The sequence below is a fragment of the Zeugodacus cucurbitae genome, chromosome X (genome assembly GCF_028554725.1).
Source record: "Zeugodacus cucurbitae isolate PBARC_wt_2022May chromosome X, idZeuCucr1.2, whole genome shotgun sequence".
NCBI lineage: Eukaryota > Metazoa > Arthropoda > Insecta > Diptera > Tephritidae > Zeugodacus > Zeugodacus cucurbitae.
The window spans coordinates 28239339-28266946 of NC_071672.1; the positions used below are offsets into that span (position 1 = coordinate 28239339).

Here is a 27608-nt window from a genome sequence, read left to right on the forward strand (position 1 = left end):
ATGACATTAAACAAAAATTAAAAACATTTTAGCTAAACAGTTTCGTATCATGATAAATATTGGCACAGCTAATTTTGCTTATGCTCGAAAAGGTCAAGATTCTGTTCTGTGACACCATTTGCCTTTCTGGTAATTAAGCAAATCTTTCGTGGATTCCACTATAACCCGAATATATGAAAAAATCGTTAATATATTTATTTCTATCCAACTGATTAATAATGTTCTCGCCATTGCAATGCAAAATATTTTAATAAACATACTAATTTTTATTTTATATTTGTACAATTTATTTTTATAACAAAAATTTTATTTTTTTATCATAATTGAATTTTAAATAGCCTTTTTATAGAACATTGTTTATAAAACAAAACTGTTATTGATGACGTACAGAAAATTTGCAGGTCGGGACACAACACACTATTATTTACATCTTGTTCTGTTCACGTTGCAAGCGATTGCTATACGTGCGTGATACCAAATTCCAGGAATCCATATATCTGTCCATGCACATTGAAATGCATTTCTGAAAATAATATATTTTGTGTTCAAATTAAATGTATGAAAACACTTAACGCAAAAGCATAGATAAGTGATAAGAAAAAATGCGAAATTCGATGTTTAATAGAAGTGTTAATATATGAAATAAATTAGTTGACTAGCAGGTTACTATTTAGTTCACCTGTTCAGTAGAATCCAATTGTACACCTGGTTTGGCAATACATTTTTTGAAGCATTTTTCTGTCATTTTCTGAAAAACGAAGAATATTGATTGTGTAATTTTCAAACAAAATTCATGTGCTCTTACCGTCAACAGTTCCTGGGCATTAGCCACTGCAATTTGCTGTTTCACCTGTCCTATAAGTTCCTCCTTTTCTGCGTTCGATAAGTTAGCCATGCCCGACATATTTTAAGTTAAAAAACAATTACCACACGTTTAATAATAAATTATATTATTATCCTAATTTTTTTTTTTTTAAATTATAACTAATCAACTAAAATCTAACAGCGCCAAACATTCAACCTCACAAATTTGCAACTGACTTCAACATCTCTTGATAAATGTTGTCTAGAGCTTCAATTATAGGAAATTCTATAAATAATAGGCACCTCTACTAGCAATAAATCCTGGTCTGTAATCTATAACAAAAACCAAAAGCATGATTATTATTAAACAATGAATGTGCATACGATTAAAAGAAAAATTTTCAAAGTTAGACGAATAAAAATTTATATTTTCAATCAATTAATCGTTTCTTCCTTTTAGCTTTTCTTTTCTCAACATTTTTAACTTCGTTTGTTCCTTTCTCATATATTGCATTCTAACCAGGAAAAAAATGTCAAATTTCCCTCTCAAAGCGTTAGCTGCAGCAAAATTATATTTGAAATTCGTTTTGTTCTTTAATATATTATATTCTTTACAGCTATTAGTAATCGATTGGTCACTTCTGTGTTCGCTTGTCAAAAATTTTACATGTGAAAGCAACAACAAAGTTATCCCGTTGAATTCGTACAAGAGAGCATGCAAATACCTCATTAAAAAATTTATCGAGTGCTACAAACTTGTGTTTTACTTACGTAGCCCATTCACAATGGTAAAAATGGCTCAAAGGATAAATTATTGGCAAAGAGGACAACACAAATATATTTGATTAATATTTTTACATGATATATATTATAAGTGATTAAATAAAACGTAAGGCATGGAAATGAAGTGGTAAAAACATTTTTGAAGTTATACTTCTTATACGAGTTCGGAAAGATTGCGATAATTGTTGGTTGCGCAAGCTATAGCGTTAAACAATTAACGCGAGAGAGAGAGAGTGAATGAGAGTAAAGCAGACAACTTAAAGCACTTGCCATGCTTATGCTATTTGAGCAATTCTTGTTTTTGTAGAACAATGTTTAAATTTTTGGTTAGTGACATATTCATATGTGTACGCACATGTATGATTGTATGCTTGCGCATTATTTTTCTTTCGTTTCTGTTCTTTCGTTTTTGTTTCATTTTGTTTGGTTGAAATACTCTGCGTTGGCCGTTGAAAAGTTAAGACTATACTTCACAGGATCATTTCTATAGTCAGTCTTCATTTACTTTCTTTGCAAATCGAAAGTATTAGCACCCGCGATGAGGAGGTATATCGTTTTATCTGACAGCGTGAGGTTTATGAACTTCATTTCTAATTATGTCTTGTGGCATATTAGAAATGATGTTTCTTCGATGATCGCTCGGATACAACGGATAATACGACTTCTGAATGGTGATTTTAATGAATAAATTTCAAGGTTTTATACAAATAATTATATATAATAATGCAGTCAATTCACAATCTGGTGCAAATGGTGTTGCATATATACAATTGCAAATTCGTTGTACATTTTGTTAGTGTACAAGAAAAATATGCCTCGCTCATTTGCAATTGCAAATATGCAAGAATGCAAAATTAAACCTTGCGATAATCATAATAGTAAATAATTAAATTCAATTGTCATTTATATATCACCAAATTCATCGATGAGAGATATAAAATTGTTCACCGGTAAAGCTTTATTACCGTTGTCAAGTGCAGGTTCGCATGCTTTTGCAGATATTATCGGAGAACCAGTAGAGTATAGCGAACAACCGGTACTCCTTGCGGGAGATTTCAATGTAAATTTCTCATTGCCAGAAGCTGAGAGAGAAATTTTCATTAGAAATAATCAATGAAAGAAATGACCCTACGACAAAAGGAAGTACGACTATTGATGCGGTATTCGCGAGAAATATAGATAAAATATATGTAAGGCATTTCATATCGTATTTTAGTTATCATAATCCAATTGTAAATATTATAGATATCAATCCGTCAGAACCCAGAAATGATAATTGATTTAGACTTTGCTTTATGAAATGTGCATAAGAAATTTATAAAATGTAAATTTAAGAAAGTGTTGGTCACTTCACCATATATTTATCCTATCTCGCTAGTTTTCTTTCATACAAAATGATATGCATTTCTTGGAATATCACTAAGAAGTATAACTTCTTCCGCGCGTAGGGACGGACCCCACGCACCATTTTTGTGTTTTTGTTTTTTTTTTAAGCAGTTTAAGTTTTTTTCATAAAAAAATGGAGCAACGCTATTGCGCATGATTAAACTACATAGCTTGCGAATACGAATGCGGACGTTTGACAGTTGAGTTCAATACACATGTTCTTATGAGATGAGCTACATAGCTTTCGCTCCGAAATCCGACCTCGGATTCGAAGACGCACAGAAGTTGAAAATTTTAAACTGCCATTCGCTAACTTATGACAATATGTTACTTACTATCTTGTGTGTTTTAATTATTTATGGTCGTTTTTTCGCTACAATATAAGTATTCTGTTAAATATAATATTTGTTAATTATCTATACTAATATTATAAAGATGAAAGATTTTGATGTATGTTTGTATGTATGTTTCAAAAATTCTTTCACCATTCACCGCTAGTAACATAGGCTATATTTATTGCTAGAATCTCAACTTTCTGGAAATAGTTCTCAGGTAAGGGTATCAAAAAGACGACATGATGGAGAATCTTAATCTGAAACTGAAAAGCGTCTTGCACGTCAGCAAACGGCGATAACATTTTGAATGAGGTATTCGTATACTTTCCTGCACATATTCAACTAGATAACTTTGTTGTAAAATTTCTGACAAGCGAGCAGCGCCCAAGGCTAGCGAGGAGAGAAGCGACCAATCGATTGCAACTAATTTAAACATGGATTCAGCTACTTAATAACGTAGCTACAGTGTGTACATATATTAATGTCAGCCTACCAATGGTATCGAAACAAAAATGCAACCCTGCTTGCTGAATACTTGCTTCGGCCGTTTCGTCCGTAAAATTTGTTCGTTCGTCTAACCTACAGAGAGTACACGTCGTTGTGCGATTCATTGCATTAAAAAAGTGAAAACGTGAAAATTCCCTTGGATTTACAAAAGTATGCAAATATTATTTTATATTAAACAAAGATTTTAAGATATTGTGACAAGTTAGGTGTGTTAGGAACTATTCTATATATCGCGTGTGAGTTCATTGTTCATTATATTTGTTCATATGAATGATATAAATGTGGTAAATTTACATTATAGAAAAGTTATTCTAATTTAAACTCCAAAGGAAATATACATTTTACATTGTTTGTAAGACTATATTTTGCCAATAAGGATTTGAAAGATATTTAACATAAATATGCGAATGTGAGGACATTTATTTAACATCACTATAATTCGATGGTAGGACATTCTCATGGGAGGGCGATAATAGTTTAAGAACTAGTTGAATAAGTGAAGTGACAAATGTTTGCGTATGCAACCAAATTCTTTGTGTTGGTGAAATATGTATATGAAGCTTAAGATTTTCCAATTAACTTAGAGATGAAAATATATAAAGAAGGCAACTAATATAATATTGATAATGGATGACTTTAAAATTGTGAACGAAATAACTTTTTTTTGTAACAACAAACGAGTTTAGGAAGCATATTATAACGAGTTATAATCTCTACTCGCTAGATGTTCTAGTGATGCTTTCCCAGCAGTTTCATGACAAAATTGTTGGACGAGATAAAGTGCCATAATTAATATAAGGTTCGCTTTTTCAAAATAATATTTAAAAAAAGATATTGAAATTTTGAAATATAAATATTATAAAGTGTATACCCAATTGCACAAATGCATTTGCGGATAGTTAAATAATGTGTACTGCCACCCCCCTAGGTGGCATCAAAACACCTGTAAGTGTTTTTCCTTTACTTAATTGAAACACTTTGTGTTGAAATGAAATTTCTGCATTTGGTTTGTTTATATTTCCTAATATGTTATTAAAATTCTTCAAATATCACAAATTCTTGTTATTTGGTTCAAGGTATTAGTGCAGAAATTATTTATTTCTGTTTTCAATCTGGTCTTTATAATATGAGATATATATTAAAAATGTATATTTTATAGTGCTTTATAAGATGTATTGTGCTGTTTTTAGATATTCAGTGATCCCCGCTTAAGTGCCCTCCGTTTAAGTAACTTTCCCGCTTACATTTTGCTGCATCGTTGTTTTTTCTCTAAATCTACATAAAAAATTCCCGGGTTAAGAGCCTCCGCTTAAATGCCTGTAATATTTAAGCCACAAATACAAAATTGTTTGCAATTTTCATCATCAAAGGAAAACATATACATAGTTTTGTTATGTTTTTTATTCCATATTTATTGTTATTAGTAAATATTTTTGTTATCAATAAGAAATTAATGTGACTTTCATTCTAAAAAAAAATATTAGATCGAAATATTTAAGAAAAAGCTTGGTAAGTATCCGAGGCACTTAAGCGGGACTCATTTAAGTGCCTTTCCCGCTTAAGTGTCTCAAAAGTCTTGCATGTTAAGAAGGGCCACTTAAGCGGGGATTACTGTATTTCTAATTTATTGTTTACCAGAAGAAGCTGAAGTAGAATTTTTTAACGTTTTAGCAAATAAAAGTGAGATATATAAGAGAATATTTACACTTATAACTGAAATTGCTTTTAAATTATATATTTTAATTTTACACTTTCTCAAACTACATTTATCTTTAAAATTTGTTTGCATTTTTATTATTCCAATCGAAGGAGCTTAGATATTCGATAACTATAAGGAAATTAGGCTAAGTTTTCAACTTTATAATGTTTGCTAAATACATATACATAATATAAAATAAGAAGTAGCTATTTAGACCGATGGCTTTTTATTTCGCCGAATCTGGAATAATTTAATGTTGCTATAAATTTAAAAAATTTCGAAAATTTTATACTTTTTAATCTTTAAAAAACATTGCGAATGAATTCAATACTCATTATTCCGGGAGAATTGAATGGATGCAACCTTAATTGGTATCGTCAGTTTTATTGGACTCTACTAAAAATCTCATCCTATCAAGTAAGATAAACTGATCACGTGTGCAAAATTATTAAAATCGGTTCTGTAGTTTAGGCGTGAATCCCATACAAACAACGTGAAATTAGTTTTATTGTTACCAATAACCTATAGCTAAACTATATATATTTTGCATTACAAGAGTTCACTACTACAGTAGGCATATAACAAATTTTGACGAAAAATTTGGCATACCACCACGTGGTGGCAAATATTGTACAAGTAATGAATATCACTTTTTTAGGTGATTTCGGTTCAACAACGTTCCGCACAAAAATGGATTTCTAACTCCGCTCTCGTCTCGTCAGATGTAAAGACATTGTCGCGCGCACAGCTGAATAAGAATTTTCTGAAGAAAAATTAGTTTGGGGTGGGTGGGGCACTTCCCTTAGGTCTATTAAAAGGCGTTTGGAATAATAGGAAGATTATTAGTTAAATAAAAATCTATTATTATGAAGAATAACGTGTACAGTGTACAAAACTTTTTTTGTTTTTTTCAGCAGTTCTGATAAAAAAGTAATTTTTAATTTTTTTTTTTGCAATTTCGCCGTTTTTCGTATTTGCAAAAATTTTAAAAAGTTATATGCCTACTACTACAATTTAAATAAAACTCTGTTTTAATCGCTGCAATTTTGATAATATTGTTCTGTTTTTATTTTTGTTCGAATACGTCATACTTACGTGTTACTCATTGGCTTATGTTTATTACTTTGCAGCAAAACAGAGTGCCGTAATTGACCAGAAGCTTTAACCATATACCTGCTGTTTTACACAAATAATATTTACGAATATTTATTTCCACTTCTGCAAAAATGACAGACTCAATGAAATTTGGTCCAGAATGGCTTCGTAACATGTCTGCGGATAACACAAACTCTAGTCTGTTGTCTAGTGGAGGCGTTACTGGCGGAGGTAACGTAATGACCACTTCATCCAATTCAAATAACGGTGGTAACGGAGGTGGTCATCAATCATTTGGAATAACTTCAAGTGTGTCATCACCAGCAATTACTCCATTTTCCTATGCTTTAGCTCCTAGAAATACATTTCCAGAATTTCGTTATGGCCGGGAAGAAATGCTGTCATTATTCGATAAAAACTATAACATGCCTGAAATACTACCAACGTTTAAGAAGATATTTGTTGAGAAGGTGCAATTGCCACTAGCTCTTACACCAAGCACAGATGAAGAGCTCTTGCCACAAGTGCCACCGGTTACAACCGTAAGTATTTGTATATAAATGCGCTTCTATACGTGCTGGATTTTCATATAAAACATTTGAGAAAATATTTCGTGCGTTGTGAGAGTAAATTTTTTTTTTGTTGTGTTGTCGTTATGTGGTATGACCAAATATTCAGCTGTATTCATTGATCACTTTGTCGGTGGCAGCCGTTGAGGTTACACGTGTTTTTATGAGCTTGGCGATTTTCGTTTGTTAAAAGAAGTGAATCAAATAATGTGTATAAAATTTTGCGTAAAGAATTAAATAATGTGTAAATCGTGTGCTTTTTTATAATTTTTTGGATATTAAATGCGTCGCAGAAAAATCTGTTCCAAAATTGACGAGATTTGAGCAGAAAGGAGTCGACGTTGATGCAGCAATACAGAAACGTATATCAGGTGACGAAACATAGGTTAACGGATATGACGTTGAAATTAAGGATCAAACGCCTAAACATCCAAGTCAAACATCCTGGCTCGCCAAGACCGAAAAAGGCTCGACAAGTGCTTTCGAACGTGAACGTTATGTTTAATGTGTTCTTCGTCATTAATAATGTAGTGGATAATGAAATCTTGCCTCAAGGACAAACGATCCTTGCGATTGCTACAAGCTCATAATTTTGTCTCTGGGGAGAGTGAAGATCGTTTTGACCTTTTCACGATGTATAAATTTTTTTTTTTTTACTTTTCATTTTTACGGTGCTCGTCGTCCGGTCCTGGCGTCATGGTTACCACAATTGCTTTAGCGAGATAGTCGGTCAGCTCATTATACATGTCAATAGGGGTCTGATTAGTCTAAAATAAAGTTCGATATGATAAAAATGTCTGGCAATTTAAATTAAATATATTTAGTCAGTTAAAATTTTCTACATATATGATAGTAGTGGCGACTAGAACTATACCATTTAGTGTTTGATTTATTTCGATAAAATATAATAGAATGTGACTTATTAAAATATTGTCTAAGCTCGATTTGCAGTTTGCATGTTGAAGCAATAAAAGTTGTGTTGTAGTCATGTATCAGTAATAATTTTTTTTTTGTTGTAATATTAGCAAAGACCTTCATGGATGCAACGCTCACCAGTTGGCTTCAATACTTCCACAAGAGGTGTGGGAAGAGGGTGTTCGGTAGACCGAGGTCGGATGCGTGGTAAGCCTAATTATCATCAAATCTACCAACGACCAACTGCCATGTTCGGCGACGATGATCCACGGTCAATACCTGTCAAGGTAACTACTTACCAATTAAAGCAAACACACAGTACTTTTTCATAGAGAAATTTTACATATTTAAAGTTATTGTTTTTATATACGAATAGGCTGATCGCGGATGGCCGGAACGCAATGGCGGTGGCGATTCATTGAATACAGGAGGCGGCAATATGTGTGGCATCGGCGGCATTAGTTCAGACTGGAATGGCACCCCAACTTCAAGTCCACGAAAAGAATTTTCTAGCCACCCTCGAAACATGGAAAATTGGCGTCGTAATCGCAATGAAGATGGTTCGGGTGATGCTCCTAGTGGTGGTTTGGGCGGTACTGAAGGTTGGCGTGGTAATAGTGGAACAGGCGGTAATTTCACAGCAACACATCGTTGGGGTATATACTAATAAACGTCTTTTGGAATGAACCAAATACATTTCTAATCAATTAATAGGGCGTTCGACAAGTTGGCGTGACGAAGATGTGGCGGCGGCTAATATAACTGATGTGGGGTATAGCGGTGGTAGCGGGCATAATTTGACAATGCAACGTTCTTATTCTACCATAACTACTGTGAACGAACGTGGTGGCTATATTAGCAGTTCCTCAAAAGCACCACCGAATTCGTTAAACGGCAACCAAGCTTCTAGTCGAACTTTCAACTTCTTATCTGGAATAAACACACCTTTAGCGCGATCTGGGCAATGGAATAGTCAAAGTGGTGGTATAGGTAACTCTTCAGGCGGAGATGTAGAAGACAATTTGCCCGAATGGGCTATGGAAAACCCATTGGAAGGTGGGGGAACCTTCGATGCAAGCGGTGCATTTCACGGTTCTGTGGACGACGAAAATGAAAATATTGACAAACAAACCCGAAAAAAGAGCGATTGCAGCAGTGAAAGTTCTGCACGCAATAATGGGAGTAGCGTCAAAGACAGCAAATCCTCAGAGACTTCCACTGGGAGGACAACAGCATCTCTTGAAAATGAACACAACAAGAGTAATGTGTCTGACTCTTCTGAACATTCGTCTCCATGTACACCTATAGAGGGTCTATTAGATCTGCATAAAGAAAAATCTTTAGAAACAAAAACAGAGGATATTGCACAAAAACCAGACACGTCAAAACATGTATCACCTCAAATACAACAAGAACAAACCTCGGACTTGTGTAGTAGAGATGTAACGCCTACAACAGTTGCATCTTCAAATTCCGCTTTTTACAACGCTGACAACGCGACGAATAAAATCAATACTAATATTGATGGTAACGGCAATGTTCATCGTGATTTGTCGGATCGTATGCGGGAGGTCACTGATAATATGATTGAAAAATTGATTATGGAGGATGATACCATTGATAATAATGTTCGAAATGAAGTAAAACAGGACGCTTCTCCCTTACCAGTGCAAGTCACTGTGGCACCACCTAATGCTGCAGCTAATAACCTATGTGCTCCTAATGTTTTTACAAGTGTTGCAGCCATGCTTAAACAACCTACGCAGCAGTCGAACGAAGGCCCCGTATCGGTTTCTCCTACGTTAACACCAGCCCTCACGGAAGGTCTGCACAAGGGCATACAGCTTTATGGTGGCGGTGTAGTCGTGGATCACGCTACGATGCAGCATCACCACATGCAGCAACATCAACTTGCCGCTGCTGCTGTAGCAAATATTGCAACAGTTGGTCGTCCTTCTCAAAATATAAATGCTACAACATTGCCAGCAGGGCCAACCGACCTTTGGTATTATAGAGATCCTCAATCAAAAGTTCAGGGCCCATTCACAGCGATCGAAATGACCGAGTGGTATCGCGCGGGCTACTTTAATGAGAATTTGTTTGTACGCCGTATTTGTGATACACACTTCCGTTCTCTGGGGGAATTGATAAAGATTTGTAATGACAATATGCCTTTTACACACAGCCATCTTATACCAAATTTAGACAATATACATTTAGCTACTTCGCCGACAGTGGGGCAAACGCAAAAGCCCCACGTAAGTAGAGATTATAGTCTAAAGCAACAGACTCATCAGCAAGCTGAACTACAACAGCAACAGCAGCAGCAGCAACAACGTGATCAACTTAAAAGCAACTTGAGCCCGGGAGTTGAATTTCTTAGCGGCAATGTAAAGAATCTTATACCTGTAGGTGTATCCAATATGTACTTTCAGATGATACGTCATCAAGAGATGTTGATATATAACGAGTTATCGGAAAATGAATGTTTCCAGCAATTAACACAAGCAGAAAAGGAGACGGTGGTACGACAAAAGTTGCAAATGTGTGTGGAATATTTGCCCAATAGACCAGGTTTGAGTAATTCAGTAGCTGCGATGAATCACTCGGGAACCACAAATCAGTTGTATGACATAATGGATGGCGCTAAAAAGGACCATATGTTTAGTGGCACTGCAACTGGATATCCAAATGTACCACAACAGCCGCCACCAAATTCGTTTATGGAACATGATGATTTTCTTATTAATACCCAACAACACCAACAACATATGCAGACTGTATTCAATAACACTACGTTTGGAAATGTAATACCATCTGGCGTAGAAACTAGTAATTCTGGCAAACTAAATCGTGGAATCGTGGAGGAACAAGCAGGCAATGAGTTGCTTAATAGTTTTAACATGAGAATGTTTTTACCTTCAAATAATGGTGAACAACCTTTACTACCCAATCCTAAGCCTCAGGAGTTTATTGGATCACCTAATGCTGATTTTCTGAATGAAGCACAATTGTTAGCTGCGCGGAATTCGTTAGCTCAAACCAACCCTCTAGCACACTCATGGTTACCACCGTTAGCTAATCGCGCTCCTATCGGTCCCCATCAAGTTCCGAATGAGTGGCCAAATAATTTATTAGTAGGCATCCCAATGACAGTCGCAGCGGGTTGTAACAATACCGCCGTCAATGGAAATAATCTGACACAAGAAATTCAGCTACAGCCGGAACAACATCCACAAAAAATTATTCCAGTATCTATGTGGGATCTACCCATATTGGAGTCCACTCCAAGTGAGCAAATAAAGTCGCAGCAGCCAGTGGAATGCGAAGCCACAAACTATGAAAATCATAAATCGTCGCATGAGCTAGCTACGTGTTCTAAGCAAGAGCATACATATGTAAATGACGGACAGCCCAAGGGGTCCGCTACGACTCCTGAAAAACAGGCTGATGCACCAAAAGAAACTCAACAGCAGAGTTCGCCAGCAGTTGCACTTCCAACATCACCCATAACAAAACAGCTCAAAGATGATGCTGGTGGTAAAAATCAAAATATTAGTACAAAACGCGCAGTTAAGCAACAGATCATAACCAATAAGAATGCAAAGGCAACTGAGGATAGTTCTAGCGGCAAGAAAACTGAAGAGGAACGGCGTCGAGATCAAGCTGAGGATAAGCGTCGACAGAAGGAGGAAAAGAAGCGGCAGCAAGCGGATGAAGAAAAGCGTCGCCAACAACAAATCGACGATGAAAGGCGTCGACAAATGCTTGAGGAAAAAGAACGGCAACAGCAGATTCAAGTGCAGCGGCGCAAGGCAATGCTAGGCAATAACGCCAATATAAATAATTCTATTGGTTTAGTCGAATCGGTGAATGTAGGTGCTAAACTTACTAAGGAAAATCCGCGCATTCAATCCTCGGTTGCACCATGGTCTGCTCAAAGCAATGCAGCTTCTTCAAAGGGTGGTCCGTGCCTAGCAGAAATACAAAAAGCTGAAAGGCGAGAACGCCAAATGGAGCAACGTCAAATGGAAATGTTTGTCAAACGTGTCCGTGCTAGCGCTGCCGCTGCAGTTGAAGCATTCGATTCCATGTTGAAATGGAACGCTCCCGTAAAAGATGTTCCAGTTAAAAGTTTTGCTGAAATACAAGCTGAAGAAGCTAAGCGCTTAGCTAATGAGCAGATTGAGCTGCAACGCCGCAAGGAACAGGAACAGCAACAAGTTACAGCTGTCATGGGTACAAACAGCAATGCAGGTGGTGGGCCCAATAATATTTCTGCTATATGGTCAGGAACAAAAGTTTGGGGTTCAACAAGCACAACTGGTTTCTGGGAAGAACCAATCAAATTCAGTGCTGCGGTTGCTGCAAATAATAATGCTGGCGGTGGCAATGCTGTAGGATCCAGTTCTGCAAGCAATATTGTTAGCAAAACATCTTCACCTGGACAACAGAAACTAGCATCATCCGTTTCTGCCGGTAACACAGGCATAACTACTAGTGGACCAGTTGCAAACCAGCAGCAAAATGCGGCAGTACGTAACTTACGCAAAAGTCAAACTGTGTCCATTATGCAGAGTGCTGGAACTCAAAATGGTAAAAGTTCAAAGAACAACCAACAGCCAAGCAACAATGCAGGAAAACCAGGTCTAACTAATAAAACTCAACCCCAAAAGTCTACTGGAAATACTGCTGAAGGTGGTGCTGGTCCTGATAAAAGAGTCTCGACAAAAACTCAATCGAATAATGCGTCTAGCCGTGCCAGCGACACTAACAATAAGCGAGATGACTATGAGAACGAGTTCATTACCTGGTGTACGAAGAGTCTAAACAACATGAATACAAAACTGGATGGTAAATGTCCCTCTATAATATATAATAAGATGAATGTAGCAGTTCACGAAGTACTTCCCGTGTTGTTGAAACTATTATAAAGTGCAATTAGTATAACTCGCATTATATAATTACTAGTTTATAATTTGAAAATTACGTGTCGATTATAAGGGATTAGGTCGGTTTCAGAGGCTAAAAACAATGGTGTATTTACAATTTAGGGTATCAAAGATACATGTTTAGACAGTATTTTGTGAAATTTTGATTTACAAATTCCGAAAACTCAGCCGTTGGCATCTCATCTCCCATAACGTGTCCAAAAAAAGGTCTTGCGGTGGACATCAAAACTCATGATTGGTTCATCTAAACAAAACAATATTTCGATAGTATATGGATAATTCTAGTTAATGAACAAAGGGAAAGAGAAAATATTGAAATTTGAATTTTTGACAGAATTTGAACCAAAAAATTCACTTTTTTTGGGCAAATGTTCGGCATATATTGGCTCGAAAAAAATAGTTATAATAACAATATAAAAAATCATTAAACTAGATTTATGCTATTCCAAAGATGTGTGCAAAATTCGAACAAAAGATAAATGCGTTTAAAGTTTTATATTCGTACTGACGTGGCCTGATAGGCGGAACTTCCAAGGGTATCTCTTAAAATTTTGAAACACACCTAACCTCTTCGCAGAGAGAGCTCTTCTTATATTGGTGTTAGCCGCTACTGTAGTTTTCTTAGCTATATGGACAGACAACTCTTTGCCAACAATACTCAGCCGCTTAGGGATTAAAGCGAGTGTTACGTGCTTCGTTGTAGCTCTGCATTCCTATAGCAAAGTTTATCTCTTTAAGCTTCGTATCGCCTCTCGCTTCTACTCTGACATCAATATCAGTTCATATTTATTTCATTTTTATCTAACTTAATTCAAACTAATTCTAAACTAATCGTATCTGAACCGAAAATAAATTGGCACTAATCTAAATTCTATATTATCATAATTTATACTTTGCTTTCGTTCTTTTTAATTATCTTGTTTCAGTGCCTACATTTGTAACATTTTTACGAGACTTGGACTCACCATATGAGGTTAGAGACTACATACGAATGTATTTAGGTAAGTACTTGATAATGTCATCTCTTATGTTCAGCAGTAGTTCTGCACAACAATTACTTATTTCTAAATAAAAGTATAAACTATCCCAATTTTACTAAAACTGAAAAAATACTTTCCATCCATCCTCTTATGGAATATAGGTGAAAATAAAGAGTCTACAGACTTTGGGAAGCAGTTTCTTGAACGCCGCAGCAAATATAAAAACTTACAACGTGCACAAAATGCGCATAATGATGACATGTGTAAACCGGCACCAGCCATAACACCATCTGGCAATGATAACTCCGACAATAAGGTAAAATACCTATTACTTCTTTTTAATTGGATCAGAATATATATACGGCTAAATCGAAGGTTTTTTTCTGGGTATTGGACCAAACTATTTTTTTTCGTCAAGCTTATATGGCAGGTGATAGAAGAGTCAAAGTTTGATCTTCGTAAAAATAAAAAAATAATATATCGAAAAATATAGGTCCTGTTTTTATAATGCCAAGAATCACAATGAATTAAGAAGAAAATTTAGGTGTTATCTATATTTCAGATTTTTTAGAAACTATGTATATCCTGATATTAAAATATTTTTTTAAAGTCCATTTTTCGAACGTAGAATGCAAATATTTCCATTTTGGAGGCTAACTTTGAAAATCGGAATACTCCTTTTATACTTAAGATTCAATCTCCCGGAAAAAAATGAGTTTGGTTTAATACCCAGCCGAGTGTTGTACATGTAATCAATACAATCTGTTGTGACCAGTTTATCGTAGACAAGCATTGCAACAGTTTATATGAAAAATTAGAATCGGCTGTACCTATCTGTATTGTTGTCTGTGTGTTTACAGGGTAAACAAAAGAAAGTCAAGAAGAATAAAATGACTAAACTGGACGCACGCATTTTGGGCTTCTCCGTTACTGCTGCTGAAGGTCGTACCAATGTTGGAGATCGAGTTTACGTGGATGCGCCATAAATACAGAGCTGTAAAAAACATTTTATAATCACTCTCGCGCAAACTATGTAAATCTTGGAAATTTCACACCGAACTTTAACCCCAGCTGAGAAACAAGGGCATATAATATCTTCACGTAATAATAGCTATGAGATGAAACGAATAACACATTTATTTTGTTTCCATTTACAATCTTTACATACATATTTTTTAAACTTGAATTGAATTATGCGTTATATATATTTTGTTAAATAAATATTCTTTCCTTTAAAAAGAAACAAAAAAACCGTAAACATTTCATTAAAAACGAACGTACTCCATTCGTTTGTTAATCATTTAAAAATATAATTTCTTAAATTAGTAAAGAAATCAAGTATCGGATATTATAATGAGTCGAAACGCATCAATATTTTATGTTCAATCAAGCGAAACCATATAGTTTTATAAAAATAAAGGAAATTGTGAAATAGATTTCAATTAAGTGCAAGTGTATTTTTGAAACCATAACTCTTTGTTTAACTTTGGAATACATATATACGGTGGAGTTTCCCTAACTCGAATCACCACTTAACCTCAAACAAACTTCGAGTTTGGCTGGTAATTTGTATGAAATTTGACTTCGATTGGCATGGAATTCGAATTCGAGTTATACTTCGTTCGGACGGACATTGAAAACATGTTTTCATTGAAAAACTGGGTTTTCGTTCTAAAACTTGTGTTTTCGTCCATGCAAAATCTGCCAACCGAAATCACAGTTTTCATTGAAAACTACTTGAAAACTTGTATTCGCAAGTCAGTTCACTGTACAATTATGCGACAAGTTGTTAATACATCATTTCGTTGCAATCTTCGGACGTTATGGCATCGGATGATGCAATTGTGGCGCTGCTTGTAATTTCGGGATGCGCTGAAAATGAAAAGCAAAAAACCGAAAGCAATGCTTTTGGTGCGAAGATATTTGTACAGATTTTACTGAATTCTCTCCTGTAGGAGTTTCATAAGCTTTTAAGGGTTGTTTTATTTAAATTTTTATTGAAAAATTTCGAAAACTCAGCCGTTGGTACTTCATCTCCGATCATGTGTCCAAAAAAGTCTCTTGCCGTGGACATTATAACTCAATATTAAAATCAAAAAACCAAAAATGTTTCGACAGTAAATGGATAAATCTAGTTAATGATAGAAGGAAAAAATTATATTAAAATTTAAATTTTTTAGAGATTTAAAAAAAAAATAAAATTTTCGGCTTATTTTGGCTCAAAAATATATAATCCTTAGTTCATTAACTACATAATGTTATTGCAAAGAAATGTGCAAAATTTGAACAAAATCGCTTCGTAAAATTTCGAAATATCGTGTCGCGCCATGATGCGTACACAACCTTCCACTGCAAAAATGAAGCAAGAATGAGATCGGTCTGCGTATCACACAATACACTTTGCTATCCGTCGCAACGACGAACAGAAAAATTGAAACATTTCAATTTTGTGCATTCTTGCATGCAGACCTAAAATTTGGTGTACCAGGCTGTACACGATGCGATGGTATGTCATACATGACATGTAGTACAGACAAGTCTGCAAGTGTATTTTCCGCTTTAGTTCAGTCGATATAATTGGAAGACATATTTCGCCATCCCCAAATTGTCGGTTGGCTGGCTGGCATCACCGCCGTCCAAGAAGTGCGATGGTCGGGACAAGGACGGAAGAAGGTGGGTCCTTGTGACATCTATTACAGCGGCCATATAAAGGAGCGCAAATTCGGTGTTGGATTTGTGGTAGGAGAGAGACTACGTCGCCGAGTCCTGGCATTCACCCCGGTGGATGAACGCCTTGCCACCATCCGCATCAAAGCGAGGTTCTTCAACATATCGCTGATTTGCGCCCACGCCCCAACGGAAGAGAAGGACGATGTGACCAAAGATGCTTTCTATGAGCGCTGCCCCCGCCACGATGTCAAAATCGTGCTTGGCGATTTTAACGCCAGAGTGGGTAAAGAAGGTGTCTTTGGCACAACAGTCGGAAAATTCAGCCTCCATGACGAAACATCGCCAAACGGCTTGAGGCTGATCGACTTCGCTGGAGCCCGAAATATGGTTGTCTGTAGTACCAGATTCCAGCATGAAAAAAATCATCAAGCAACGTGGCTGTCCCCTGATCGAAACACGCGCAATAAAATCGATCACGTTGTGATAGACGGAAGACATGTCTCCAGTGTTTTAAACTGCGTACGCTCCGAGGACCAAACATTGACTCGGACCATTATCTAGTAGCAGCAAAGATACGCACTTGCCTCTGTGCAGCAAAGAACGCCCGTCAACAAACACAAGGAAGGTTCGACGTCGAAAAGCTGCAATCACAACCAACAGCCGAACGATTTTCTACTCGACTTGCACTCCTGCTCTCTGAGAGCACTCATCAGCATCTCGATATAAGGGAGCTGTGGAACGGCATCTCAAACTCATTGCATACCGCTGCAGCCGAAACAATTGGTCTCCGGCAACGCCAAAAAACCATTTGGTACGATGAGAATTGTCGTTCCGCAGTGGAGAGAAAACAGACTGCCTACCTCGCAACGTTGCGATCGACCACAACACTTTCGGGGTGGGTTCAAATACGGCGGCGAAGAACTGATAAGGTTCATGCATCAGCTTCTTTGTAGAATATGGTCGGAAGAAAGCATGCCTGACGATTGGAATCTTAGTGTACTCTGCCCAATCCATAAGAAGGGAGACCCCACAATCTGCGCCAACTACCGTGGTATAAGTCTCCTCAATATCGCATATAAGGTTTTGTCGAGCGTATTGTGTGAAAGACTAAAGCCCACCGTCAACGAACTGATTGGGCCTTATCAGTGTGGCTTTAGACCTGGAAAATCTACAATGGACCAGATATTCACAATGCGCCAAATCTTGGAAAAGACCCGAGAGAGAAGAATCGATACTCACCATCTTTTTATCGATTTGAAAGCTGCCTTCGATAGCACGAAAAGGAGCTGCCTTTATGCCGCGATGTCTGAATTTGGTATCCCTGTAAAACTAATACGGCTATGTAAGCTGACGTTGAGCAACACCAAAAGCTCCGTCAGGATCGGGAAGGACCTCTCCGAGCCGTTCGATACCAAACGAGGCTTCAGACAGGGTGACTCACTATCGTGCGACTTCTTCAATCTATTGCTGGAAAAAATAATACGAGCTGCAGAACTAAATAGAGAGGGTACAATCTTCTACAAGGTGTACAGCTCCTGGCTTATGCCGATGATATTGATATCATCGGAAGCAACAACCGCGCCGTTTGTTCTGCGTTTTCCAGACTAGATAAAGAAGCGAAGCGTATGGGTCTGGTGGTGAATGAGGACAAGACGAAATATCTCCTGTCATCAAACAAACAGTCAGCGCACTCGCGTCTTGGCTCCCACGTCACTGTTGACAGTCATAACTTCGAGGTCGTAGATAATTTCGTATACCTGGGAACCAGCATCAACAGCACGAACAATGTCAGCCTCGAAATCCAGCGCAGAATAACTCTTGCCAACAGGTGCTACTTTGGACTGAGTAGGCAATTGAAAAGTAAAGTCCTCTCTCGACGAACCAAAATCAAACTCTATAAGTCGCTCATTATTCCCGTCCTGATGTATGGCGCTGAAGCGTGGACGATGACAACATCCGATGAGACGACTCTTGGGGGTTTTCGAGAGAAAGGTATTGGGCAAGATTTATGGTCCTCTAAACATTGGCAACGGCGAATACCGCAGACGATGGAACGATGAGCTGTACGATTTATACGACGACATTGACATATTTCAGCGAATAAAAAGACAGCGGCTACGCTGTCTAGGTCATGTTGTACGGATGGAAGAAAACACTCCAGCTCTGAAATTATTCGATGCAGTACCCGCTGGAGGAAGCCGCGGAAGAGGACGACCTCCACTCCGGTGGAAAGACCAAGTGCAAAGTGACCTGGCTTCACTTGGTGTTTCCAGTTGGCGCCAAAAAGCAAAAAGGAGGAATGAGTGGCGCGCTCTGGTGGATTCGGCTATAATCGCTTAAAGCGGTTCCTACGCCAAATATATATATATATAAATTGTCGGTTAATATTTGTTTACATTTTCAAAAGAATGGAGAAAAAACGAATGTAAAAAAAGAAGAAATTCGTGTGGTGAGAGGGAGGAAGCGCTCCTAGTTAAATTGTGACAAAATAACGTGTGTGTGCTCTACGCAGGCCCAGAAAAAATAGCCACATTTTAGGGGAAATGGCAGTGGAGTTGCAGCAAGGTGTGTCAATAAACAGTAATCTTTTTTGCAAGGCTAAGGTGCTGGGCAGTAAGAGTTTCGATCAATTCTCTTAAAGAATCATCGTTGCGCACGATATTTATCAAGCTTTTCAAAGCCAATACCTTCATTATTAAAATTGTCTTGTCGTGATTCTATAAAACCCGATCATTAATAATAATTATACAGGCATGTTCTGCAAATCGATTTTGGACAATATTTTCGCATTTTCCGTTTCAAATCGTTTGACATGTTCTGTAAATCGTTCCGTTTTTGTTTTTTTCGAATATCACCAAATCGTTTTGTAGTTCACTTCGGATCAAATTTAGGATATTTTGCTTCTACCCATAGCAATATCGGTATACTTTCCAACAGAACGTTGATATGAACCTTCAGCGAAAAATCTAAGACTTGCCACCAATTTTATTAAATTAGGTGTGGACGTTTCTCTTCCTAATGGTAAGTATTTCTGAAAATGTATACTTACTTCACCGACATCTGGAAACAAACCTGAAACAAAAAGAAATCATCTCAAGTCGACAGTAGAAACGTTTTAGCAAAACTTAAGGGGAATCCGGTGCAGACAGAGGATTAGAACGGTCTCTCAAATGCCCCCAGCAAGTCATCGGTACTGAAACTCCAACACACTTTTAATAACACATGTGCAACAAAGGGTAAAGTGTGCATGAATTTACCTGAACTTCTTCTGTTCTGTCGTACAGCACCCTGAATGAGAGAAAGAAACAACCAAAGTTCTCGTGTGTTTGAAACAGTTTTGTTTTGAGCTATGTATATCATGGCTGCTTGTGAATTATTATTTTCCGTGTTTTATTTAAATCAGTGATCTGCAGACTAATTAAAGTTTAAATTATTGAACCACGCATTTTAAATAAGTAAAACGTAAAATATAAGTTTTCTAAAACCAAAACATGGAATTGAAGAGGGTGATACAGCAATACTTCACCTCACTGTCAATTCCAAGCACGCAATAGATGCTTCGCCAACAATAGTCAACATCAAGTGCGAAACAATGGAATACGTAAATAATTGATGAACATAATAACATTGTATTGCCTTAAATTCTAATTAATTTTCAATACAGATATTTCAAATCTCATACGGCGCGTTAAAGGTACGAAACCTAATTGGTGTCACTTATGGGTAGCAGCGAAGAACTCTCGGAGGGATAGAAATATGTGTTGCAAGCAAATCCAGAACTATGGACGCAAACGTTGCTACATCGAAGGCAAATCATTTACGCACCCGATATTAGTATGATAGTCTTTCAACTTGAAATTCGTCCTGGTTCAGTCATATGTGGTTGAATCGGAACTAGTGTAAATGAAAAAACAGATCCTACAAAAACTCCTAAAGAAACCAAGAAAAGGCCTCACATAATGTGCGCAGCTTACACTTCCTGGCCACATGGGGTAGCAATCGTCAGATAGCAAAAAATTTTCAACTATTCAATTGTATATACATACATATATAATGTAGTACGATAATACAAGTAACAAGTAAACACCTATGTCACATAGGCTATGTGTCATGATATTGTAACGAAAATGGTACCAGAACAAACTAGAACTGACTATCGAAATCGATAACTTGCCAGATGTATCTAGACATCGATACTCGTAGTTGCCAGAATGTTCGAGTGGCGATGTATCGCTAACAATCGACTATATAAGGGCTGCCGGGTTGACACAGTTCTGATAAGAGAGTTATCGAGTGAGGACAATTCTAAGGAGAGAGTTGTCGAGCAAAGTGTAAACAAGTTATAAGTTAGAGTTGTAAAGTAGAGTATTGAGTACTAAAGTGTTAAGTTATAAGGAATTAGAAATAAAGATTAGTGTATAGCCATTAAAGTGTGACTTTTATTTATAATCCAGTGATCGAACTCACGGTAGAGTTTCAGAGTAAACGACAGATTTTGGAAATCCGTTACAATATTTTCAATAAATATAATACACTAGCTGACCCACACAGGCGTTGCCCTGCGTGAAATTATTTGTTTTGAAAAGGAAGTTGAATTTAGATTGTATTGAAAAGCATTTATTTTCGATTTTTCTACATTTTTTTTTCAATGTAACGCAGCTTGATAAACAACATTTTTTGTTTTCTGTTCCGGAGCGTAAATCTACAGAAATTATGGTTTTTCAACTCGTGAACACTCCACATGTAGCTGACCGTATGAAAAACATGGCATTTCCAGATTTACCACACATTTCCAGCGACTGTCATTGTGACCTCTTGATTGACATCGCAAATGCAAGTTTCACTGGAAACTAATACGTTTGAACTGAAATGGCAAATCGTTGGAACTCAGAGGAATTGGTGGAATCAAGCATTCTGCCCCTTGTAAGTCCCTTTCAAAACTCTTGCAACTATCACATTATTCGATAGCTGCGTCACAATCAGGGTTCAATTATACAGTTTCGACATAATTACATAATAATGACAGATCCAACTTTAAATGATGCGGCGACATATCAAGCAAATCCAAAATTTAGAAATTCAACACACAAATCTCCCTGAATTTGACTTGAATCGTATAGATTAAATCATCAACATCGGTATTTTTGACAGCTAAAATTGCGCGTGCACTCAACCAATCGTAGGTACTTATAATTTTGGCCAATGTATTCAGATCGTCTTTCGTTGAAGTGAATTGACAAATGGCAGGTGGAATTGATATCAAACCATTGAAAAAATCAACCGGAATTTGTCCATTTACAATTTTTAACAGTTCTTCTGTGGTTTTATCCTGTTGCAGGAACACTCGCATATTCATGGTCAATCATATGGTTTTCACGTACCGCCACAAATACTACGACTTGAGACATTCAATTCAGCCGCCGGTGTTGATTTTGGAATAACAGGAAGTATTTGTCGAAAATCGCCAGCTAACGGTATCATTGCGCAACCAAAGCGACGATTATTGATCCACAGATCTTTCATTGTTCTGTCTAGAGAATTGCACTTATCTCATACTATCAGTTTACAGTTCATCACTTTTGCCACAGCTGATTGCCTTGCAAACAGGTGTTTCATTGATTTGCATGTTTAACGGAAGCTTCAGTGCCGAATGTGCCGTTCTTCCAACTTCTAGTAACGTTGCAGAAATTCAAGTAGATGCGAGAGCCAACGCAATGCCTTTTTGAAATTGTATTGTTGCCAAAATCAATATTATCTGTTCCGCCGTTATTGTCAACATAAGTATAATTCTTTTATTATTATCTTTCTAGCAAATTTTCAATATTTGTTTACTTTTTCCCTGTACTTCCACGGATATTTCAATACTAAAACATATAAGGAACGCCTAAGTTTGGGTGCAACAGAACATTTTATGCTCTTGCAATTTATTGCTATAGTTTTATTAAGATAACACACAATTTTATCCATATATTCGGCATAAAGTCCAATAGAATAACGAAAATCATCATATATAGTATAATAGTTATCACATAAACGGTACTCACGGACTTTTTTAAGATCATTAAAAGAAAAATAATTCTTTCATACATAACTTTTTTGTATCTTGAATCGCTTTCGCAGCGCAAGGAACGGAAGCCTTCAAAGATAAATAATTTCTCCCGTTTTTTATACATTTACCACTGTTTCCTCGTTCCTATTGGTCGCGGATGCAGCGTGATGCTATATAGCCTATAGCCTTCCTCGATCAATGGACTATCCAACACAAAAATAATTATTCAATTCGAACCAGAAGTTTCGGAGATTAGCGCGTTCAAACAAACAAATAAACAAACTCTTCAGCTTTATAATATTAGTATAGATAATTAATGATTTTGTTATTAATTCTCATTTGGGATTTTGGTAGAACTAACGGAAAATAGCTGGTATAGTTTCTGGGCTTTTGTGGGTCGCAGTACTGAAAGTGCACGTGGAGATATGGTTCGCAATATTGGGTCTTTCATCCGTGATTGTACCAATAACATTCCCGAAATTGTGCAAGAGGTATATATACATTGCTAAATTATGAATGTAATGTGCAAGAAAGGGATGAACGTTCACACGTACACAAGAGTTTCTTGTACTTTTGTCCATTCGACCTTAAGAATCGCATAAAATCTTTCATTGAAACTGCGAGTACCGCTCCCTGGCTTTTCACCGAAGAATTCGCCGGTACCTGTCTTGCAGGGCCGTCCTTCGATTTTACATTAATAATTGCTCACAACAAATAAATGGCATTAAAAAACATTTTTTCTTTAATAAAAACTGTTAGATTTCAAATTATTAAAAATTGTGTACCAACAAAATTCTTTTTTATTTGTTTTGTCAAACTGTCACAAAGAAATCAGCTGTTTCGAATTGAAATTCGAAATCAAATGAAATCGCACGAATTGCAGAAAACCTAAAACAAAAACAAAATAAAACAGAAACAAATAAATTTGTGTACTGTCAATGGCAACGCATCGAAAACACATGATGTCGGTCAGAACGACTTTGGTTCCACAATCCACAAATTGTGTTTTCAAAATGTTTTCAACGTTGGTCCGAACATATTAATAGGCACTCTTTAGTTGCTCATTCAATAATGGAACATTTCTTTGTACTTGCTGTTCCAAAGTTAATCTGTCCTATGTACGCTCTCGTTCCAATTTACGATTCAGTACATTTCTGATTTGGCGTTGCCATATGAATTTCAGTCAATAGTTTGCCACTCATAATACTTCATTGTACAGTACCCTGCAAGACGAGTATAGAAGAAAGATTGTATTATTTTTTGGTCTCGCAGCAGGTAAAAAGTTACCACTTCTCTCTTTTACGGCTTGTCGGTGTGATTATCTTGCTCGCTCTCTCTCATTGATTTTGGTGCCAATGCTGCATATGTCTTTCTGTTCTAATTTTTCTTTGTTTTGGAAAGGCATATGTCACTATGTGTTTAGCAGAGCCCCCTGTAGGATTTTTTTTAATCAGCCATCTATCAGTGCAGACGATTGGTGACAGTGGTTTGATTTATAATTTTCAGGGTAACCCTTTAATCACAGGTATTGGTCATTTGTTGGGTCACCATTTCGTTACTTAAATTTGGTTCATTGGTATCCATTGGTCTTCATTCTATAGGTCACCTACTTTTCCGTTTAAAAATGAAAAATTGAAATTGTTTTATTTTTATTTATTTAATTGTATGAGGTATTTACATTTATAAATTAGTATGGTATTTTACATTTGTAATAATTATAATACATTAATTTTTAAATTAGCATTTCAGTAGAAAGTAAACTTTCATTTTTACAAACGTTTTACGGCTATCATTTATACATTGACAAAATTTACATATTTTACATATAAAGTTAGTATTATTTATTAAATTTTTATAATTTACAATTTCACAAAAGTTTTAAGTATTGTTTTTTTTTGTATTATACAATACAAATTAAATTTCACTACTATTACGATTGTTGCATATATTCGTACATTCATTTGTATATAGATACTAATTTAATAATATTTTACATTTATATTAATAAATTGAGTGCTATTGCTTGCGTTCAAAATTTATAAATTATAAATCACAATATTGAAAATGATAAATTGCAAGTTCAGCCTAATAATGCCTCCATAATAAAATCAGGAGCAAGATGAACAACTTCGGCGCCTGAATGTTGTTTTTAGAGATCTGTTAATTACACGACTCTACAAAAAAAAAATTCTTAGTCCTAAAGTTTATTTTATGATTTTCTGATTAATTCTGAACAAAAACGACAAGAAAGTGCCATCTTTTCGTATAAAGTTTGCTTTTGTAAAAATTATAGTAATAATACTATATTTGGAGTTAAATAAGAGATAGTACCTATGAACATAAAAGAAAAAGTAAAAGTGTGCACTTTTAAATTATTTTTTACTTTTTTGTAAGTTATTTTGATAGTAAAACTTAATTAAAATGTTTCTTTAAGTGATTTCATTTTCAATTAAAAATTAAAACCACATTTTTTTTTTAAATATTATTAAAACGGTGTTTTAACGATATATTGTTATGGACCTTAGTATTTAATGCATGCAATGTAAAGGATTGTTTGCCCTGAGACCGCAAATGATCCTAAACGAATCATAGCTAAAAGCAATTTTGTTTGCCCTTGAGATCGCAAGTGATCCTAAACTAACAATAGACAAGAAATCCTGACCTTGAATCTTCTTCTACTCCAGTTTCACACGATTTGACACGACATATACCTGAGCCATCGATAAAATTATCGCAAAATAGTAGCTTATCTCTTAGTTCTCATAAAAGTAATTCCGATAAGGAGTTTTTACCGACAGCAGAACAACCAAAACCTCATTTCGTCACCACAGAAGATTTTAATGATTTGATTAGAGATTTTAATTTGCCAAAAAGTAAAGCAGAGCTTTTAGACTCTCGCTTAAAACAGTGGAATTTGCTTGATGATGTTAATATTACGGATCAGAGGACTAGGCATGAAACATTCTCAACATTTTTCACAAAAGAAGATGGACTTTGTTTTAGCAACGACATAAAAGGTTTGTTCAAAGAAATTGGCATACTTTGTGTTTCTAGCGAATGGCGTTTATTCATCGATAGTTCTACTGTTTATTTACATAATGGAAATAAATTTCCATCTCTTCCAATCGCTCACTCAGTATATCTAAAAGAAAATTATGAGCTTCGATCAACGTTATCAAGGCCAATACAATGAAAACATGATGGGATACTATATTTGGGGTTTATTAAGATAGATTACCTATGAACATAAAAAAAAATAAAAGTGTTCACTTTTAAGTCACTTTTTGCTTTTTTTGTAAGTTATTTTGATAGTAAAACTTAATTAAAATGTTTTTTTAAGTGATTTCATTTTCAATTGAAAATTAAAACCACATACTTTAAAAAATATCGTTAAAACGGTGTCCTAAAGAAAAAAGCAAACCTTTTCATGGCATATATTTTTTTCGTCTAATTAAGACCTAAACAATGGAAATTTACTGCTTTAAAGTTATGGTCAAATTTTGTGTTGACACGTGTGTAAATCCAAAGGCATCATAGGAGACACTGTGTTTAGCACGTCGAAAATAAGTGTTAAAAGTGCTTCTCCAAAAGTCCGATGTAATTTGTAGTACATCATCCGATGCCTGAAAAATATTTAAAGTTGGTTAGAAATAATTAAAATATCTATATTCGTAGAACAAACCTTGTTATTTGCCTGTTGCGTTGTGCGATTCTACTTTTATTGTGAATTTGAATATGTATAAATTGTTGTTGCTGCTACACCATTAGGCGATTATCCACCAATATTATAAACATGGGAAACATTAATACCAACTCTGTTAAATAATAAGAATATCATTATTGTTTTGTCTTAGTTTTGCAAATAAATTCGTTTCAATAATACCTGTTGTTGTAGCATATTTTGTGTTGTATTTCTAGGTGCATGATTTTTGTTACTTCCTGACACAAAGGACTACGAGTGCGTCTTCCATCATACGTCGAATTTGTAATGTACGATTGATGAACGATTGCCGTTGTAAGCCTTGAAGAACTGCTGGTAGTTTTCCCTGCACCCATACCAAGTATAGCTACCTTCCTATATGGGAGTATATGGGTGGTATCCAGCTTAAGCTTTCTCCGAAGTTTGCAAATATCTGAAAAGGATAATAAAAAGATAAAAGTATATTCCAACAAAAGATTTCATGTTTAGTATATATGTACATATATAAGGTGTGATATTATCAGGGTGAGTTGATGCCACTCTACTACCGAGATTGCCATTTCACTACAAAAAGTTACTATAGCGTATGTGTTGGTAAAAGCTGAAAAACTTTGTATGTGTAGTGGTGTATGAGTTAGCTCCGTCTTGTAGGGTACTTTTCGTTTAATTGACCCTATGGTTAATTGGTTTCCCCGTTTAATAGAAAAATATAGCATATGAAAGCCCATGTAAATTTTCTCGGATAATTGGACTCGGTCAATTGATTTTCCCGCTTAGTGGGTTCATAATATATGTCATCAAAAATCATTTTCCTTTTAAATTTCCCCGGTTAATTTCTCCAAATAATATTGTTGAAAAAATTAATCTTCTAATCAACACTGTACAATTTTTTAATAATAAATTTGAATAACAAATATATATATCTTAATATATAAAAATCACGTGTCACGTTGTTTGTTTTCGATGGACTCCTAAACTACTGAACCGATTTTAATGAAATTTTTAACACTGTGTGCAGTTTGGTCCAACTTGAAAGATAGGATAGTTTATAACTCTCTTTAAAGTCGCATTATTTATTTATTGCAAATTATTTGTTTATTATTAGCAAAGAGCCATCCACCAGTTGGAGGCGCTAAGTGCGCTATGTTACACTAGATGGCGCTA

At 35.8% G+C, this 27608-nt stretch overlaps 2 protein-coding genes, 2 long non-coding RNA genes and 1 other non-coding gene across 7 annotated transcripts; 3 read left to right on the top strand and 2 right to left on the bottom strand.

Annotated features, from left to right (window-relative positions):
* Window positions 1–243: 243 nt before the first annotated feature.
* LOC105220316 (mitochondrial import inner membrane translocase subunit Tim13) lies at window positions 244–1059 on the bottom strand. The gene is made up of 3 exons (XM_011196760.3): window positions 806–1059; window positions 680–748; window positions 244–523 (listed from the first exon to the last, which is right to left on the bottom strand). The coding sequence occupies exons 1-3, from the start codon at window positions 902–904 to the stop codon at window positions 425–427; spliced, it is 267 nt and encodes an 88-aa protein (XP_011195062.1). The 5' UTR covers window positions 905–1059; the 3' UTR covers window positions 244–424.
* Window positions 1060–2046: 987 nt separating this feature from the next.
* LOC114805159 (small nucleolar RNA U3) lies at window positions 2047–2260 on the top strand. The gene has a single exon (XR_003753250.1). It is a non-coding gene; the product is annotated as a small nucleolar RNA U3 (small nucleolar RNA).
* A 1548-nt stretch (window positions 2261–3808) lies between these two features.
* On the top strand, window positions 3809–15276 carry LOC105220315 (GIGYF family protein Gyf). 2 transcript variants are annotated; one of them, XM_011196758.3, is made up of 8 exons: window positions 3809–3965; window positions 6645–7151; window positions 8204–8380; window positions 8470–8749; window positions 8808–12947; window positions 13972–14046; window positions 14187–14341; window positions 14886–15276. In XM_011196758.3, the coding sequence occupies exons 2-8, from the start codon at window positions 6741–6743 to the stop codon at window positions 15009–15011; spliced, it is 5364 nt and encodes a 1787-aa protein (XP_011195060.2). In that variant the 5' UTR covers window positions 3809–3965; window positions 6645–6740; the 3' UTR covers window positions 15012–15276. The 2 variants fall into 2 exon arrangements, with proteins under 2 accessions (XP_011195060.2, XP_028901574.2); XM_029045741.2 differs by having other exon boundaries at window positions 3933–4051.
* Window positions 15277–18515: 3239 nt separating this feature from the next.
* LOC128923158 (uncharacterized) lies at window positions 18516–21125 on the top strand. The gene is made up of 2 exons (XR_008472198.1): window positions 18516–20296; window positions 20360–21125. It is a non-coding gene; the product is annotated as an uncharacterized LOC128923158 (long non-coding RNA).
* Window positions 21126–26148: 5023 nt separating this feature from the next.
* Window positions 26149–27508, bottom strand: LOC128923156 (uncharacterized). Of its 2 annotated transcripts, none has more exons than XR_008472195.1 (4): window positions 27387–27508; window positions 26628–26877; window positions 26427–26559; window positions 26149–26367 (listed from the first exon to the last, which is right to left on the bottom strand). It is a non-coding gene; the product is annotated as an uncharacterized LOC128923156 (long non-coding RNA). The 2 variants fall into 2 exon arrangements; XR_008472194.1 differs by lacking the exon at window positions 27387–27508 and adding an exon at window positions 26945–27080.
* Window positions 27509–27608: the final 100 nt, after the last annotated feature.